The sequence below is a fragment of the Rhodamnia argentea genome, chromosome 1, assembly GCF_020921035.1.
Source record: "Rhodamnia argentea isolate NSW1041297 chromosome 1, ASM2092103v1, whole genome shotgun sequence".
Classification (NCBI taxonomy): Eukaryota; Viridiplantae; Streptophyta; class Magnoliopsida; order Myrtales; family Myrtaceae; genus Rhodamnia; species Rhodamnia argentea.
In genome coordinates, this window is record NC_063150.1 from 24,458,298 (window position 1) to 24,473,132 (window position 14,835).

Genomic DNA, 14,835 nt, shown 5'->3' on the forward strand with positions numbered 1-14,835 from the left:
TAGGTAATAATGAATGTTGAATGTAGAACGTGTGGAGGTTACTTGCCCTAGTTTGCATCGACCTCTCCATCTTTTTAGGACTTTTCAAGGGAAGAATCTTCATACGCAGACATCGCGGATAGCTTTGAACTCTTACTTCACTGCGAGGATTCCGGGGGAAAATATATAAAAAAAAAAATCTTAAATTTATTACATTAATATCATCAATTTAGTATTAAACATTTTAATTGAACTAATTTAGTCATAAATGTTTTTGCATTTGTACCAATTAAGTATATCTAGTCAATTTTAGTCAAAAATCGTTGGCGTGGTCTCCAACTATCTTACGGGACGCCATTTACGTTAATGTAGATATTTTTACTATGATATTAATGATGCGTGAATTTTTTGTAATTTTTTTGTTCTTTTTTTCTTTGTCTTTTTCCTTTTCTGTGCTTTACTTCTTTTCTTTGTTATTTTATTTTTGTTGTGGGATAGCAAGGACCACCGACAAGCGAGGGCGTCACAGATCTCGCCTAGTCCGGGTTAGGCCACGATGCTCAAGGCTAGCAAAGGTGTCCCAGCCCTCGCTTGTAACCAACCTTCAACCAAAAAAATAAAAATAAAGAATAGAAAAGAAAAGAAAAAACAAAAATTTATAAAACATTCAAAAAAAATTATTAAAAATGTCCACATCAGCATCGGTAATGCCATATCGATCGCGCGGCATCAACATCGGTAATTTTCAACCAAAATTAGTCGGATGGATTCAATTGGTAAAATGTAAAAATGTTCAAGATGAATTTACAAATTAAAAGGTTTGGTACTTTTCACTTAGGAGATAACCATGTTGATCCCCCCAATCTTTGATTCTGGTCAACAATAGTAATTATCTTAGTGATGACTCCATAAGAAGAATTGCTCCATCCCCTATTTTCTCTAACCATCTTTCTTTTTTTTTCATACACATGAATATCGAAATTTAGTATTAAATAGCAGCGTTATAATATATTTACAATTGCTCGTGCATTATGCAGATAAAAGTGAAAAGTTAAAAATGTTTCGTTCAACTTAGGTCACTTTTCTTTTGCGCCTTTTTATCCGCCGTGATTCTTATAATTATCAAATCGACGGCGATACGGACCATACTGACATGCGTGTCAAGCAAACAACGGACCCCGATTCGATTGGAAAAGTTAGGATTGGGGTCTTTTTCGATTCGCCATATTTCATCTCTTTTTTTTTTTTTTTTGCAAAACTATTTTCGAGGCACAAACTTCCAACGAGGTCAACTGAGTTAGTTGATGTGTCGTGTTGTTGGACTCGTTAGTCGAATCAGTCGTGATTGTCTCTAGCCGTGTTAGGGCAAAAAACACATCGCAATGGGATGTTCAATCATTTGGGGTCACATTCACTTCATGTCATTATAAAGATTCTCTCTCTTTGAACTAGGATGCGCGTTTGTTTCGATGAAAATTTCCGACGAATGAAAATATTTTTCATGAAATTTTTTATTTATTTGTTTGATGAGTTAGGAAAATTGATTTTCTTCTAACGCCAATTTTAGTAGATTGTTTTTGGGTCCAGATTCAATTTACCACGGGGGAGTAGGGCGGGTCCCAAACGGACGGTCGTCAAAAGGACCAATCAGGTGATGTCCATGTCCACCGGGTGGGGACCATCCTCACACGGTGGGTCGGCGTTCCATTGAATCTGGGCCCCAGTCAGAACCTTCCCCAAATTTCCTCCGCACAATGTCGGAACGCCGAGAAATCTTGCTCGCTCCGGATGCACGTGTGCCGTTGGATGAGATGGAGGTCGGCGTAGACTTCTCCTGATCCAAGGGCGGATGCCCTCTCCGGCGAAATGCACCCTGGAGCACGCGAACGCATCTCGTGGAGGAGAACGAGTTAGGGGGGTGTTCAGATGGGACCCGCGCCTTGACTTTTCTACCGTCTCTTTCTGTCTACACCGGTCGAACAACTTCAGATTCGTGGGCCCTACCCTTCCTCTCTGTCATAATGAGCTTTTTGTGTTCAATTCAATTTTGGTTTTCCCCCTTTTTTAACATTTTCGCCGGCCCAATTTGTGATGTGAGTTAAGTCAAAATCACAGCCGCCACGTCAACGTTCTCATTCATTGAAAAGGGCAAATACGAGGTAGAGCTTTCATCAATTCAATTCGGTGACCCCTCGCGGGAGATTTTATTAAATTCGACGGCTCGTGTCGCTCGATCCTTCGACAGAATTAGACAAAAAAAAAAAAAAAGATGAGATGTTTCTACCGCGTCTAGCGTGACACCTCCGAGTCGCTCCGAGGGAAAGCCTCGAACTTTACGCCGTCGGAGGAGGAGTCGAGTCGGCTTGGAGAGCCAGCCGCTGGTCTCTAGCAATAAGCAGGAGCTCGACACGATCGAGAGAGCTCTACGACATCGGGTTCTAGTCTCGATTTCACATGCGGACGATTTCATGCGAGTTTGATGCACGAGAGTTGGTAAAATTTGATATGAGCCACTTGGCATACACATCACATAATGGCTTGGAAGCATCGGATCCACCTATCAAACAGATGGATCGGGTCGAACTTGGATCGAATCATAAATGATTCAAGCCAAATAAACTCATTTAACCCGTTAATGACTCATTTATTGCAATGCAAATCTAGTAACCCATGCCCGACTCTACTCATATTACTTAATCACTTTCAATCTAGGAAATTTTGTTTCTTATGATTTTTTTTAAAAAAAAAGTATATTGCTAAAATACTATGGGCAATTTCTTATAGTTTCAGAAAAAATTCTATTTTGTATTTTCTTTTTTCTTCTTCTAAGTAACCGGTAAGGGTTGGCTAACCTTTGTTGGATTACGTAGAAAAAAAAAGAAAAGAGAAAAAAAATATTAAAAAAATAACTTGTTCATGATCCATTTAGACATGTTAGGTAACTCATTTATAATCTATTTAAGGCTGATTGAGTTATTAGGTAACTCATTAATGAACCATTTGAACTTTTTTTTTAAAAAGTTAAGGCAACTTATTATGACTTACATCATTATATACGGGTTAAAATATGAGTTTGTAGATCCATTTTACTACCTTTTTGACAATGGATTCGAATCCCCTAACATGGGACCCATGTTAGGGGTAACATAATCCCTATCAGGCCGTCCATTTCCCATCGGACAGTCAACAATCGATCGCATCAATAAAAAAAAAAATTTCATCTCTTAAAATTTGAATTGACTGATTGTTAACAGTCCGATGAGAAATGAACGGTCCGATGAGAGGTTATATTACCCCTAACATGGATCACAATGTTAAGGGAACCATTTCCCTTTTACAATATGCATGGCAACATCACTCCAAATAAAAAGACATCATTGGTCGTTGTCCTTGGGCCATCATCTCAAGATGTAACGGGGGACCGACAGTTTCTTTCTCTAACTTGCGTGTATCATCATCCTGAATTCTTGCGCAGAGAATAATCCTTAGCGAGCGAGACAGATAGCTTGTAAGAATATTCTCTGAACTAAAATGAACTGTCCAACAATTCACAAACTTGACAATCCATTTCCATCTTTACCATAAATTCCAGTCTTTTTACTGAGAAACCATGCGCGTGGGATGAGAATAATAACAGCAGGCTGATGAATCAATGGAGAGCCACCTGAAACGAGGTTCACTCAAAGATGAACACTCTGTTACTGATCACACCGCTCACCGCCAGCTCCTGCGCAGCGCGCCCTTTCCCTTGACGACGACGAAGGTCGCCGTCCCTTCGTTTACCGAGTATGAGCTTCCTGTGGCGAACATCGCAAAAAGTTTTTGCGGACACGCACCTCTCTCTCTCTCTCTCTCTCTCTCTCTCTCTCTCTCTCTCTCTCTCTCTCTCTCTCTCTCTCTCTCTCTCTCTCATTTGATGAGGTTGACTAACCTCCATTAAGGTTTCTTCCGTGTTTTTCACAAAGGCTGCCTGAACGAGAGAGGGAGCGTGTTATCTCATCGGTGGTGATGGTTGGGGCGGCTGAGGTGAAAGCTTGACATGGCGCGGCGAAGTCTACACGAGAAAGACGAAGAAAGGAAAGAGAAGAAGGAAATAAAAGGAAATATGACTTTCGTAATAGTCAATCCATATCATTGGAGTAAAAAAAAAAAAAAGATTCCATCGGGAAAAAGACACCACCAAACTTTGGAAGTTTTTGTTATTATTTTTTTAATATTGCCTCTCTGGACTTTCAATCCTTCCCCAAAGATCGAAGGAAATTTGCTGACGTAGATATTTAGATATGCGTACAATATGCAAGCACAAAATAAGCATTTTCTTATTTAAAAAAGAGCTAACATCTTAAATATTTTGTTTTACGTTTGGATGCCAATGTCATGAGATGATTAAACAAATATCTTGTGCCGGGATAAACACGAATGTTATTTTTCATGCGGCGTAAGTGAGAGAGAATAAAAAAAAGTAGTTCATAAACTAAATTTGAACAAAAGTGGACGGAGCATGCGAACGAAAATAACGACAAGTCATGGGACTAGTTGAATTCCACGTCATACTTACAAAAACACACACAGAGACACACAGACACACACGTATTCAGGCATGATTGGTGGTGTGGGGTCGGGAGGGGCGGGCATTATAGCCTAATCTCCCGTCCCTCTTCCTTTTGAGTGTGAAATTTGTGACGACGTAATCTTTTCTTCTCTTTACTTTTCTTTTTGGCACGGGCACGGGCGGTTCTTCTTCCTAATTATTACTTTTTGATTCCCCCCTTGCGTGCGTGGGTCCCGGGCTGGCCCTACTCCCAACAACAAGCACAAACGTTGGTTTCGTCTCTACGTTCTGAAAAATCTCGTGTTCTCATAAACAAGTTTGGTCTCTACGTTCGATTCCTCCCACCCTCTATTTTCGCCCGTCTCTTTCAATTTGGGGGCAACATGGTGTCTAGGGGGATAGATGGGCACCCAGTTTAAAGCGTTGGCCCTCCATCAAGGACCAATATGTGATTATACGATCCTGGATTCCAAAAAGGAGCCAGAGGGGAGAAGGAATAAGAATGGCGAATTTCTCAAACGGTGAAAAGGTAAAAGGGAAAGGACCCTGAGAGAGAGAGAGAGAGAGAGAGATAATTTAAAGCAAAGATATGCAGCTTTTGCTCCAAGGTCGTACCCCCCCGAAGATCTTACCCCTTTTTACCCCCTATTGGCCGATTGGCTCGGCAGGGCTCCCCCACCCCCACCTTCCTTTTGTTCATACAACACAAAAGAAAATTCCAACTCTCTCTCTCTCTCTCTCTCTCTCTCCTATCTTACTTTCTTTTGTCTGCTCAGTCAATGTCGCCCCCACCAAAATCAGAGAGTTTTAGTTATTGATGGCGATGGACCCCCCCACCCCCACCCCACGCTCCGCCCAATCGAAGCCGACATAATTCATCCCCCCACAAAAAAGCAAAAGGATCAAACAAATGACATCTGCGGAAGAAGAGACGGGGGATTCAAGGATTAGCTTCACAAAGCCAAAGAAAGATATCCTAGTGGGCTATCCTATCGAATGGAAACAGGGCGTGCCCTCCCCCGCTCTTGTTGCAGCAGCAAACACGACCAGAAAAGAGGAAAATCAACTAGGACGACAGCTTTCGAAAAAAATTGGAAAAAAAAAAATTTTGGGAAGGGTCCCATCTTTTTTTTATGTGCCAGGCATATACATATACATACATACACACCCTCCCTTCACAGTAGTAGTAGTAGCAGCATACGTATATATATATATGTGTCATGTCAGAAGATGCTTTCGCTGCTGTTCTTTCCTGGAAAATCAAAACACCCCCCCCCAAAAGAAAGAGAGGGAAGAAAAAGAGAAGATCTACAAAGGACGAAAAGAAAGACCAGACCCACCAGTATTACAACCTCCCCAAAAAAAGAGAAGGTGCGTCTTTCCTCTTCCTCAACACCTGATGACTTCTCCTCCTCCTCTTTCCTCTTTCTTCCCCCACCCTAACAAAAACACTGATTCAATTGTTGCTAGACTGTCCACTCCCTCTCTCTCTCTCTCTCTGTGCCCTTTCTCACTACCATTATAAACCAATCAACATATTAGCAGAATTCACAACCAACCCGGGTCAGCAGATCAGTTACAAAGGGGGCGGGCAATGATCCAGGACGAATAAACATTTTGCAGGAACAGCCCCCCACAGGGATCCAGTCATCCCCCTCTTTTGCTGCTGGTTCAACCTCATCTCCAAAATTGTGGATCCCAGGTTGCACCATCTTGTTTCCCTCCATCTTTCCTTCCCCAACAGAAGCCCATCTGAAAACTCACACTTCTTCCCGCGCTGCCAGAGGGGGGCACAAACGATCAATTTCCTGAGCGAAAATCAGATGTTAACTATTCAAAAACTTACATATCTCTACTCTTTAACAATAAAGTTTCACTTTTTTTTTTTTTGTTGTTTCTCTCTTCATTTACACAAGCTTTGCATTGTGCAGTTCAGCTGTTCCTTGCGACAGCAAAGTAACGCAAAAGCCGACAAGGCATGTCTCTACTCACCAGCAGGCTGCTTTTGTTCGGCTGGTTTCACCTGCACCGCATTTGGAACAGGATGAATATACTGGAACCCAGCTGGTACAAGCTGATGCGGGCTGCCGGATGGCTGTGCGACAGTGAACTGAGCGGCATGGAGAATACTCTGCGTGGGCAATCCACCTCCTCCCTTCATGTTATTACTCGCAGCAACAGCTTTTACAGGATCACAAGTGCTAGCATTAGCAAGCGTAATGGGGGTACAAAGCGACAACATGCCCGATGAGGAAGTTGCTGCTGAGCCTTGTGGTTGCTGGGATTTGGACTGTTGGTCGGGCGGTCTTCTCTGATGATAATAGGCATTGGCAGCAGAGGCTGTTGAAGTTGAATTTGTCGAATGAGGAGGTTGAACCTGCACATAAGGATGAGAAAAGAAAAGCTGGTGTGCCTGCTGCAATGGCTGCTTTGGAAGCTGTTGCGGGTGTTTGGTTCCTCCACTCGAGGAAGATGTCACCTGCGAGCTCCCCAAGATCGACGGTACATTCCCCGTGCCAACGGGCGATGACTTGCGACTAGGCACCGATGAGGGGTTCTTCACTTGTGCTTGCAATGAGGAAGCTTGCGCAGATTTGTTGCCCGTAGAGGATGAAGTAGCAGTCCTTGGGCTTCCACCAGCGCTCTTAGACATTGAAGTAGTTGGTGATCCAACCACCACAGGAGAAGATGGAGATTGACTACTATTAGGAATTTGTTGACCCTGTAGGGCATTAGGGGATTTGGAGTTGGCTGCGAAGGAGATGTGTGTCTGGCCTTGCGCTGTTCGGCCCTGCTGTTGTGGAAGATTTTTAAGGGATGATGTGGAGGTGGTGGTGAGAGATGATGGAACATGAGATGTAGCTGGACGAATTGAACCCTTCCATTGGGTAGACTGACTTTGAGCGGAACCTGTTTGAATCAGATTTTGGGAAAATGAAGACAGAGAACTGGGAAATTTGGAGGCAGCTGCAGAAGATGGAGGAAGATGATCGACATACACACTTCCGTTGCTAGTCACAGGTGACTTGCTCCGAGCTGCAGCTACAGCTGCAGCAGCAAACTGCTGCTGCTTGTGGAGTTGAATCATCTGCTGCTGCTGTTGATTCCGCTGAAGTTGCTGCTGGGAAGTGGGTCCACTGAGGGTGCTCACAACAGCCGGTATTACTGAACCGGAAGTTCGCGCAGCAGCAGAACCAAGGTTTAGGGTTCGGGCAGAACTATCAACGACATTACTGCCAGGCAACGCGGAAACTGAAGTATCAGCCAGATCGGGCCGCGAAAATGCAATAGATTGCCCGATTGTCGCCGGAGTTTTCCCAGCAAGTGGCTTTCTTTCATCTTCATTGGAAGCATCATTACCTCCCGTCCTACCTTCATCAGAAGCCCGGTGATTCTTCTTCTGCTGTGCAGCAGCCATGATCTGATAATTATGCCTATTGGCTTCAGGGATGCTCTGGAGAATGGCATGATTCTGCGTGATTATGTCGAGGCCATGCGCAGACGCTGAACTATTAATGGAGGAGAATGACATTGCAAAAGCCTGAGATGGCAACGACTCCATTCCAGATTTTGGACCCTGCTGTTGTGGAAGCAGCTGCTGCTGCTGCTGCTGCTTCTTCTCTCCGGGAGTGCTGCTGGTGCCATTGGCTGCACCCAATTGAGCAGGGGTCATCAGAGCAAAGTTCCCAGTAGTTATGGGCAGAGTGAAATTCTGACTGTAGATGCTCATGTTAGCACGCGCGACTCGACTATCAGCTGTTGAAGGGCTATCTTCACCACCCTCGGATTCCAGGGCGCGAACTTGATGAGGCGCATGTTGATTGTGCTGCAGCTGCAGTTGCTGTGCTTGCTGGGTTTTAGCAGAAGGATAGCCGGGCAAGTTTCCATTACTGCTGTGCGGTCTCTGCTGCTGATTTTGTAAGTGCTTCTGGGTCGATGATGAACTACTGGAAATGCTAGTGTTAGGATGACCCTGTTGCGACTGTGGTAATTGAGCAGGCGATTGCTGCTGGAGCTGCGAAGGGTGAAGCATTTGAGAAGGGTAGAATGAACCATTGAAGAAGGGCATCGCCTGAGCATGGGACCCTCGGTAAGCTGGCGCAGCCCCAACATGAGTGGGCACAGGAAATGGATATGCATTATTCTGCAAAATCGCCAAGTACTGAGTTTCACCTCCGGGCATATTTGGATAGTTGAAGCTCATTGCTGTTGCTGTAGCTGCAGCTGCAGCAGAGTTGCCACTTGAGGTGGATGTGGAAGCGCCAGCTGAAGCCGCACCACCTACATTTGGGGACTTTGCAGGTCCAGGTCGGACAGAAGCAGCAGCTGCTGCTGCTGCATGTTGCTGGCTCAGAGGGAAGAATAAAGCAGGGCCATGCTGAAACATAGAGAAAAGAAGAGAATTGACTTTCCCGCCTACCTCTCAAACCAGATAAAGATGAACATCAACACCAATCTAAAATACAAAACACACCAGAATATTGCTAGGTGCTCCAGGAGGCAGAGTTTGCTGGAGCAAAATTTGCTTTCTTTGAGGAGCATCAATACTATTTGCGGACTGAGATGCCTTCTCTTTACCAGGGAAGATGGCAAGATTTTGACCCTTCTCCGGAAGTGCATTCATATTTCTAGCGGATGTTAAATTTCCATGCAACTCAGGGGATGGAACCACACTGAGATTGCAGGGCTTGGTCCCATAAAGCGAAGCCGAACCAGCAGCTGCCGGCCAGAAGGGATTGATCCTTGTGAATTGCTGGTGAAAATTAATATTCCGAGCAATGTAGCAATGGGTGGCGCACCTTTTCGGACGCGGCTGACTAAAAAGCAATTGCGGTGGCTGCATGAGTAGAGAAGTTTATGAGCAACAAGAAAAGACCGACGAAGCGAGTAGATGCTAAAGCAAATGCCCAGCTTAAGTACCTGGATTGCAGCAGAAGCAACGGTACTCCCATCCATGGATACAACTCCTCCTAATGGTCCCATGTATCTGCTGATGACAAACATCAATTTCCCCCCACAAAAGAATAAAAAATGCAACTAAGAGCTGCTCTCAGCCACGGAAAACATCAAAAAAACACAATGATCAGCTCAATCGTACCCCATGGGTGGAAGCCCGCCAGGCCATCCAGCTACGGACATTGGGAAAGTTAAAGAATTAGGGGTTTGAGCTGAAAAAGGAGAACAAAGAAGACCAAAATCATCAGCATATCAGGAGGGCAAATTTAAAAAAAGAAAAAGAAAAACCGCGAGACTGAATTGGAAGAAGAGGAAGTAGACTAGAGACTGAATTAACCACATTTACCGCCCCGAATCCCTCAGACTAGAAAGCAAGCGAAACAGATCTAATTACCAGATTTCTCAGTGAGAGACTGCTGTTGCTGCTTATGGACGGGCTGATTAAGCTTGTTAACACTTGCACTGCCCGCTCCTCCATCAGCCTTCTCTAAATCGAGCTGGAGATCAATATTCTTCACCTTATGAACGACGGGCTTATGCGATTCAGCATCCACAGCCATCGCTTTCACCGCCTCAGCTTCTGCATTTACTGCTTCTTCCTTTCCAACCTTGGTGGTTGTCTTCTCATCATCTCTCGACAAGGGCTTCATGTCCCGCACAAGAAATTATCAAAAGATCAAAACTTGTCATATGTCATTCCCATACCAAAAAAAGGAGGTCATCAAAAAGGTCAAAACAGGCTGGCCTACTCACAGTTCTCATATTTGACACCATAGACTTTGGATCTACTGCTGGAAAATCAATATCACCGTCCCTTTCTGGAGATGATCTCGACGGAGGAGGAGCCTTTACTCGCCATAAAAGGAAAAATCAGTCAGGAGAAAAGGCACTGCTATCTGACAGAAAACGAAGAAAAATAGCAATCCTCACCATCAGATCTATCTGAAACTTCTCTTCTCGCTGTTTCTCAATCTCTGGATTTCCACAGTTCCTGATGAAAACAGCCCCAAAAAAAAAAGGGTCAAACTGAAATCCCATGAATCGAACCCAGAAGAATAAAAAACAAAGGGAAAATCTCAAAGGCTTACGATTTTGTTGCTGTCTTATCCACACGGTCATCATCCAATTGGAGACCGGAAGATTCTTTTTTGGGCGACGGAGGCTCTTCCTTAGCCGTAGTTGCATCTCTGCTCTCCGGTTCTTCAGTTAAAAGCTTGGAATCCAGTGCCGGGAAGCCTTCCAGCTTCATCGGCTCTGGTTGGTTCTCCAACGACACTGGAGCAGGTTGAGATTTGGCCAAATCAACAGAAGCTCCATTTTCTTCCCCTGTGAATCCAAGTGCTTTCTCCATATTTGGTGAGGCGGCTTCGATCTTGGCCTTCTGGTCGACTTCGGCTTTGGTTGAGGAGATGGGGCTACTCCTAACTGGAAACATCGGCGGCGTTTCATCCTCGTACTTCACCGGACGAGGCTTTTTCCTCTTGGGTGCTGCAGATTAGATGAAGCAAACCACCAATACGTCAAAAATCGCAAATTCAAGCGATTTTTCAGTGAAAACTCAAGCAAAAATGACGGGGTGAAAACCAAGAAATCCTCCGACAGAAACTCAGAATTTACTGCCGGAGAAGTCGAAACCCACCGATAGCCGTCAAGGGAGGAGGGGCAGATGAACCGGAATTTTGGGGCAAAACTGATGACAGTGGAGCGCCAGATTGAGAGTTCGAGATGGGAGATGAAATTCGGGACTTTGCATCTCCGGTGGAATTATTCTCTTCTCTCGAGTCAAACTTCACCAAATCGCTTCCCAAGGCTTCATTCTTCGAAGGACCCTGAGACTGCCTCCCCATTCCGTACAAAACCTCCGCAATCTCGATCTCGATTTCATCTTGAGCTGAAGATGTCGACTTTGAGGACGACTTTGGAGGTCTCTGCTTTGGTCCGTTCGGCTTCTGCAATCACAGAAACAGAGCATTCAGCTAAATAAGCAAATCATAGACAACAGAGTCAATAAAAGAGTGTGGAATCGAGAAAAATGAGAGGAAAAAAAGAAAACCCACCAACTTCTTTCGAGCCGAAGCACTCGAAGAAAAAGGCGAAAGTGGCCGCACTGGAGAGGCCGTCGTAGCTGCGAGACTCGGCCTCACAGGCGAGGTAGAAGCCTGTCCGAGGATTTGGTCGCCGCCGACCAAATGACCACTGGCTGAAACCCACTCGTGGGACCTCTTCGTCGAAGCTGAAAATCAAGCGAAAAAAAGGAGACCCAGAATCGATATATCATCAAACCTCTTCAAGAAATCCATCAATAACACCAAGAAAAGCTTGAACAAATCGGTGTCCGTTCCAAATCAAAGTAGCCCACCGCTCTACCTGACCGAGCCTTCCTTGGCACCGAGACGCCGATCATCTCATCGGCCGCTTTCCACGGCGTCGTCCGAAAGACCTTCGCCGCCGGTGGAAAGCTCCGGCGGGCGTGGTTGTTCAAAGCTGCAGCTGCAGAAGAAGACGAGAGCGAGTTCGCCTGGCTGGACGGTGGGAGTATCCTCACGTGGTGGCCGCTCCCGCTCCCGTCGTCCTCATCCTCCTCGTCCTCGTCGTTCACACTCTCCTCCGAGCTCTCCTCGCCTCCGTCCTCTCTGTTCAGCATCAGCCTGTCGCCTCTCCTCCTCTTCCCGCTCCTCGAGAACCGATCTCTGTCTCGGTCCCGCTCTCGATCTCGATCTCGGTCCCTGTCCTTCTTGCCGCTGCTTCCTCGATCTCTCAGCCTCGCCGTCTCCCCGAGCTCGACCGGTCCGTCTTCCTCTGAAGACGATGCACAAGAAGAAAACTCAGTCAAATCAGAGATTGCTTCTCTCCCAAATCGGAAGTCCCTAGAGAGAGAGAGACAGAGAGAGAGAGAGAGAGATCTGGTACCTGGAGAGTCTCGGAGACTAGTCCTGTGTCTTCGTCTAGGCAAGCCATTAGAAGCTGTCATAGTAGCTCTTCTGGCTTCTCTGTTCCTGTCCATGATAGGGTTCTGTGCTCTCTTCTCGTCGAATCGGCCAATATACCAGGAGATGAGAACCTTATCTCATCGCCGGCGCCGGAGCATAATTCGCCGGGATCAGCAGTTTCGGAGCAAGTTTTCAGCCAAACCCTGAATCGATGGAAGGAGATCTTTCGCTGTACCAGCTGATTGAAAGATCTCACACCTTCTTCGCTTATCTTCTCCTTCTTCTTCACTCTCTCTCTCTACTCTCTCTCTCCCTCTCCCTCTACTTTCTCTCTCTTCTCTCCCTCTGTTCTCTCTCTGGGAGTCTATTGTCCTTTTATTGTGCTCTCATCTCATCATCTTTTTGGCCATTTCACTATCGGCGTAAACCCACTCGAGAGCCTCGTGGACGGCTGCGATGAGATGCCCCGTGACATGGTCGCTCCTCGTCCGTCGATCTCACGACACATCCGACGGCTACGGCTCCCTGTCACCAGCATGGCAAGATCCGGGCCGTCGGATTGCGGGAGGGAATCGTCGGTCGCGATTTCCTACCTCGATCCCCCCCTCTCTCGTGCGCGATGGGGCCACGTTTCCTTTTCCTCCCAAACCCCACCTCCTCGTTATATTTTGTTTCGGTATTTACCTTTCTTTTATTGCGGTCGTCCCGGGATTTTTAGATATTCCCTATTTTGGCACCCCTATCTGAGTAACTTTGCATCTTTATCCCTAACATTATTTGGCAATTATCAAAAATTGACGACTTTCTTTTAGGAAAAAATATGAGAATTTATAAAGCTCCGTGTCTCTTTTACGCGGCGCATAATTGTTCAGCAGAACGCTTTTACGTATTATCCACGAGATAATATGTTATATGATCGGATATCTCCGGCCAACTCATTGAATGATAAAACGGAATTAACCGTTTATCAATAACGAATTGCTTTTCACGTCCCTAGACAATAAGAGTGTCGAATTTGTTATTTTAAGAGCCGCTCCGCTACCTCGCTTTCCGTTCTTTCCATTTTGACTTGGGGCGTCATTATATTTATGCGTTTACTTTACGCCTACACAATTACAAATTTGTCCCAACTGAGATATTAGAATGTTAATTTAAGCTTATGAATTAAATGCATTACATTTTACAACAATCAAATCGCAAAATATCTTACCTATTTTAGAGAGAATCTTTTATTACCGAGCTAATTAGTAGAGCGTTCCATATGGATTTCATTGCCTTAAATATCGACGGGGAAGCATGGACGTATTTTGATGTTTCCTCATTCACGTACTAATACACAATTTGCGTTAGGTCAGGCGCTTTCCAAGTTTCCCACGCCTCGCAAGCTAAATGGACAAATGTGCAACGATTCTCAGATTCCGGGGCCCCGAGCGTGATTTCGCAAAACCTGAGCCGTCCACGTGTCTTAACCGGCTCCCCCGGGGCAGAGGATACAGAGAGGGAGCAATTTTGTTCATTGAATGACTGGCTCCCCGCTCCTGCTCGCACCGCCACGTGTCATCTTGCCCTAGCCTCTACGGCCACGAGCTCCTCCCCGTCTACTCGATCACCCCCATTTAAACCCTATCGAACGAAAAATAAATAAAGCAAGATCCCGGCAATAATTAATTATATTTCCATTAATTAATGAGAAGTTAAGTACTGACTGGGACCAAGCACAGTGACCCACGATCGCAAGGTGGGATTTAAAAACAAAAACAAAAAATGGGAAAAGAAAAAGGCTCATTGATTTTCCCCCAAGTGATGTCCTGACTGGCTATAGCCGGTTGCCCTGGACCTTGGTAAAAGCAACAGGACGATTATGAGGAATCTCGGTGACCGCGTATAAAAACATCGCTCCAACCGGTCAAATTCATTTGGTTCGGTTCCCACTTTTGATTATTTAATTAATGCAGATTTAAAAAAAAAAATTAAAAAAAAAAAGCCCGTGAAAATTAATCACTATTGGTCCTGCTATTACTGGCTGAATAGGATAGATGGATAGACGAGACTCGTACTAGCAATTACAATTTTTCCCAGAAATTGACAGGTGGGGCCCCACGGGCCCGGAAAAGACAAGAAAATTCCTTGTAGCGATCGGACGGCCCTCGCGCCCCCATCCCGCGCAAGAAACCTCTCGGGACCGTCGGATGGGCCGCCGACGTGGCCGCGGGGGGGTTGCATCTCTTTCCAAGTCTGAACGAAATCGATCCGAGCTGGACACCGAAGGAATAGAGAGATCCCCACACCCATCCCCCACCCCAGCGCGTGCCGGATCTGGACCGTGGGATCGTCCTGACCCGACGGCCGAGATCGGGTTATCGGCCGGCGCAAGTCGAGGTCACGGAACTTCCGAGAGAAGCGTGGGACCCACACCAC

The 14,835-nt window shown here is 45.6% G+C and overlaps 1 protein-coding gene across 3 annotated transcripts; it reads right to left on the reverse strand.

Moving 5' to 3' along the window:
• Positions 1-6,041: 6,041 nt before the first annotated feature.
• On the reverse strand, positions 6,042-12,760 carry LOC115753599 (protein TIME FOR COFFEE). 3 transcript variants are annotated; one of them, XM_030692274.2, is made up of 13 exons: positions 12,398-12,760; positions 11,855-12,286; positions 11,545-11,720; positions 11,127-11,436; positions 10,576-10,975; positions 10,418-10,478; positions 10,241-10,333; positions 9,882-10,131; positions 9,630-9,699; positions 9,452-9,518; positions 9,006-9,368; positions 6,524-8,909; positions 6,042-6,308 (listed from the first exon to the last, which is right to left on the reverse strand). In XM_030692274.2, exons 1-13 carry the CDS (start codon positions 12,489-12,491, stop codon positions 6,292-6,294), a joined length of 4,719 nt encoding a protein of 1,572 aa, XP_030548134.1. In that variant the 5' UTR covers positions 12,492-12,760; the 3' UTR covers positions 6,042-6,291. The 3 variants fall into 3 exon arrangements, with proteins under 3 accessions (XP_030548134.1, XP_048130103.1, XP_048130108.1); XM_048274146.1 differs by having other exon boundaries at positions 9,452-9,521; XM_048274151.1 differs by having other exon boundaries at positions 6,042-6,339; positions 9,452-9,521.
• Positions 12,761-14,835: the final 2,075 nt, after the last annotated feature.